The sequence below is a fragment of the Haliotis asinina genome, chromosome 11, assembly GCF_037392515.1.
Source record: "Haliotis asinina isolate JCU_RB_2024 chromosome 11, JCU_Hal_asi_v2, whole genome shotgun sequence".
Classification (NCBI taxonomy): Eukaryota; Metazoa; Mollusca; class Gastropoda; order Lepetellida; family Haliotidae; genus Haliotis; species Haliotis asinina.
Genome location: NC_090290.1, coordinates 8,237,926 through 8,242,547, shown reverse-complemented (window position 1 = coordinate 8,242,547; position 4,622 = coordinate 8,237,926). Strand labels below are relative to the sequence as shown.

Genomic DNA, 4,622 nt, shown 5'->3' with positions numbered 1-4,622 from the left:
CTCCTGTCTTGAAATGAAGTTTCCTCTGTCTTGTCTCCAATATTTCAAGTTATCAAACATTTTCAGAAAGGTGTCTGCATCGTCAGCTGGGGTGGCTCTCCCAGGGACACTGACTCCATTCACATACAGGTTAACAGTTTTAATCATGCTGGATTGAAAATTAAAGGGATTTCCATCATATTTTCCATTGAAACTGCTACTGTCTACAAATCCAACAGTGTATCGGTTAGTAATGGGGTTCGAAACATTGTCAATGGTATGTGTTAACTGAGAGACAGGAATGCTAGTGACCTTCACCTCAGACTTGATGAATGGGTAGAGGGCATTAGAATTGTTTTCAAACAAGGTGTTGTGAGCCAGAATGAGTGCTGGGTTGACTTTGAGTCTAAAATGTGTACAGAGAATATTTGGTTTAAGACAGAATTCAGGTGATGATCGGAAAAATTTCAGAGTTAGGTTTACACCATTAATCAAGTGTCTGTCCATGTCAAACACATCTTTGAAAAGATTACCAGACATGGTCATTTCCTGGCTCAAAGCAATGAATGATCCACGCACTGATAATCCCTGGTTAGCTCCTGTGACAGGGTCTGTTGATTCAATATCATCATTGTCTGCACCTGTATCTTTGTAGAACAACTGTGAGGTGAGTTGAGTAGATTTTGCCTCAGCTCCAAAATTCAACAAGGTTTTCATCATACTTTTAAACCCATAGTGATTATTAGTTGAGGAAACCAACTGTCCATTCAAATAAACTGAAAGTTGTGAGAAAAGTGATTGTAAAAAAGACAAATAGGGGCAATGTGTTCTTTGTCCACCAGAGAGCTGTTGTCTGCATGGGTGACTTTAACCTTCACATGTAATCTTTCCCTCTTCAAATCAGTATAGTCACTGCCAGTATTAGAAATTTCGAATTCCAAGGGTGCTGAATCATTAATTTGACTCACTGGACGCACATTTTCAAAGTAATTTTGTCGAACACAGGTTTGAAAAGGTGGTAGAGTAAAGAGGTTTAAAGATCCAGGAACAATTTCGTCAAAACTTTTACTTGTCAGCAACGCCATAATGCTAACTGAAGATATTGTTTTCTTTCACTGGAGTACACTTCAGAATTTGAGCAGTCTTTGAGGGGATGTTACTTGTTAGACGTATCCTCTTGGTTTTGGTTACCTGCTCGCCTGCAGCTCTTTTTAAAGACTTTCGTCGTTTCTCTTTGGCACCTGCTCTCTCCACAACACTTTGAGGTTCAGAAGTCATCTGTCGTTTGATGACTTTTGACTTTTCTTTTGATGAATCGTCAGGTTGGCGAGACGCAATGACATTAGGTTGATTTTTCCCTTTCGCCAGTTGAGAACTCATTGTCATGTGTATTTCAAAGTAATTCTGCCATTTGTTCTAATCAGGGACATACAGAGGTAAAGAATCCATGTCTGTTGGTAAAAGGGTAACGTTGTAGGTGAAGTGTGAGGTGAGTCTCTTCTGTCAAGAATGAGGAGAGAGGAGCTCCATCGTTTGCTTTTATACAGATTTCAATGTCTTGAGATTCTTTTACCTTGACATGGATATTGTATTCATTAGTGAATTTAAAATTAGGCCCCTCTCTCAAATCAATGCGTCTCAACAAAGGTAACTGACTATCACCTACCAATGAACTATCACATAAGTTACACAGTATATCTTCATAAGGATCATTCATATGAATGAGATCCACCTTTCCAAAGTTTAGTTCTGTCAAAGAGACTCCCCAGAATCCATCAAACACCAGTCTTTGATTTAATATCACTCTAAAATGATATGGTGTGTTCTCTTTGAAGTACTCTTTCTTTGAGTCTAAATACTTTAGAAACACATATTTCTCCATTACAAGTCTTTCAGCTGACTTTCCTCCACGTAAGAGTCAAAGGAACTAGGCCAACCTAACCACCACACCAAAGCAAAAGTTTTTCCATTCATGCGCTTCCTCTTTAAAATCTTCTCCACCTGCCACTCAATATCTTCTCCTTTGTTGACCTTCTGCAATTGGCTGGTATAAAATGTACCTTTGATCATTTCATCATGAACATCTTTGAGTTTATACAGTGGAATTTCTTGTCTTTTAAAACGGTGAGCTACTTTGAAGAGTTCTTGTGTCCTCTTCAGAGCAAGTTCTTTGGTGAATGGTTTTCTCAGATATGGAATGCGAACATGATCACCTACTTTATATTTGAATTTCTTCACATGATAATTGGTTTTACTTTTGAGCTGTTTCAACAAAGGTTTGACATACACATGTTGCCACACTTTCAATTCATTTCCTTTATTCACTTGAGCAGGTGATAAATTGGGTAGAGAAGAAAGCAAAGTATTATTGTAGTTGTATACTAGTTCAGGCAGAACATCCAGGTAGTGTTTGGTGTTGTTGTGAGTCATATAACGTGTGATCAAAGATTTCAATGTTCTGTTGAACCGTTCCACATAATTGCCCTTGATGTTTTCATTCCGTGCAATGGTGAGAGTGATGTGTTTCTTCTCTAAATAAGATTGAAATGTACCTTTGAACTCACTACCACCATCAACACAAACTTTCTTGGGCTGTCTAGTTTTCAGTATATCTTTGAAAGCCTTCAGCACCAACTCTGGTTTCTTGTTGGTTAGAGGGAGCACAAAAGCATAGCCTGAAAAAATGTCCACAGCTACCAACAAATATCTGGCACCTTTATTCTCTTTACTGTAGCGAGAAAGGTCTGCCAGATCCACATCAAACATTTCATTCATAGAATTGACTCTTATCTTTAACCTTTTAAATCTCAGCTTCACTGGTTTGTGTAAACTATAGACGTCTTGATGTTTCACAAATCGTTTCACCTTTCTTAGCTTGATAACATGTTGCTTGCTTTTCTTCAATTCATCACGCAGTTTAGATGGACCAAAATAAGCTCCTGACTTTTGAGGATTAAAATAATAGTTTTCTAATGCGTTTTCATGCTTTGACTCAGTGATGTTCTTCTTTTGTGAACTCATGATGAATTAATGAAAATTAAACCAACTCCACAATATATAACATGACAAACATGAGATTCTTTCCGTTTTATTGACAGAAAGGTTACGAGCTATGAATATTAATGCCTACATTTTGTTCATAAAATGTCTTCTTTCTCAAGTATCAACAACAAGAGAATATGTCTCCTCAGTTGTCTGTTTAAAGTGAAAATGATCTGAATTTACACAGTCAGGATATGTGCCTCAGAGTCTTGTACTATCATGTCTTCCATCATCCCCTCTGGATCACGATAACCCATACAGTTCATGAGATCCATACAACACACATGACTCAGAACCTGTCCGCTATTACAACTCATATGTTGCAACATGTTATTGTGACGGCAAATGTGACAGTTCTTCTGAAGGGGAGTAAGTTATTCTTCTTCACAGGGATCTTCTGAATGATGTGAGCTATTGCTGGATAAATCAGCGGTGTCTTGTTTCTCCTGTTTCTCTATGTCCTCCATTAGTTGAGTATAATCCAACCACAGACCATTTAAGGTGGGATCATCAACCATGTGGAATGGAAATGTTGCTGCTGCGGTATCCTCTTGCATTTCTCTATAAAATGACAAAGAGGAAAAGAAATAAAATTTACAAACATTCAGAATCATAGACATTGAAGAAAACATATACAGGGACGCATTTAATAAAACATATACACTTACCCTGATTGCAAAGGGATTGCTGGTGTGGATTCCTTCTGTAATTGTATCTTCTGGCCTCTATTCCTTTGCTTCATATGTGAAACTTTCATCGACTTTGCTGGCTGCTCCTTATTTTCCTTTAATTTTTTAGTCTTCTTAACTTTAGGACGGGGGGTATAAGGAGATTTTCGCTTTCTCTTTACTGATTTTTCATCAGTAGAGGTGGCAGAAAGTTTTGTGTAATCCAGGCGATCCTGATGGAAGTTTCTGTTCTAAGGTTTTCAGTCGCTCTGTGATGTCTGAGTATGTGGTTTTGTACAATTCGCTTGTTCTCATCATCGTTTCATGCAAATGTACCAGAGTATTCACAATATCCGTCATTTCTTGAAATGCAGTAGTAAGTAACTGGTCTGTTGAAAAGGCCACATGTCCAATGTCCAATAACTTCTGTGCCATATTGACTGTAAGCAGAGAGACACTTTTCTCAAACTCTTATTGTCTATGACAGCAATGAAACTGACTTTGAAATGGCTTGAAGGTACATCATCATGGGATTGTTTAGAGCAAGAACTTTTTGATTGGATATAGAGTAGTACACATACAATTTGGTTGGTTAACGTGCTACATGGATAGAATACTAATAGCATGAATATTTTACAAAATGATTTTAGCTACTTTCAGACACACCAAGGTCAGCACCTGTGGAATGTGACCTTTTCCAGAATGTATGGATATGCACTCACTGGTGTGAGTATGAAGGAATTTAGGTTACAACCTTTGGAATGTATATTGTACACCACACCTTAAATAGCTCAAGTGCTTTAAGGTGTGCACCTTTGGAATGTGTAGTCTACTCTCAGGAATGTCATTGACGTTCGTAACTATGACGAACCTCACAGAGCCTGAATACATCAGGCTTTCAGCTATGGAATGTCTATTGTTTGGTTAAGGAAT

At 37.9% G+C, this 4,622-nt stretch overlaps 1 protein-coding gene across 1 annotated transcript; it reads right to left on the bottom strand.

The window, feature by feature from the left end:
- Positions 1-1,860: 1,860 nt before the first annotated feature.
- Positions 1,861-3,000, bottom strand: LOC137256477 (uncharacterized). Its single transcript, XM_067794316.1, has one exon. It carries the CDS (start codon positions 2,998-3,000, stop codon positions 1,861-1,863), a length of 1,140 nt encoding a protein of 379 aa, XP_067650417.1.
- Between the last annotated feature and the right edge of the window lie 1,622 nt (positions 3,001-4,622).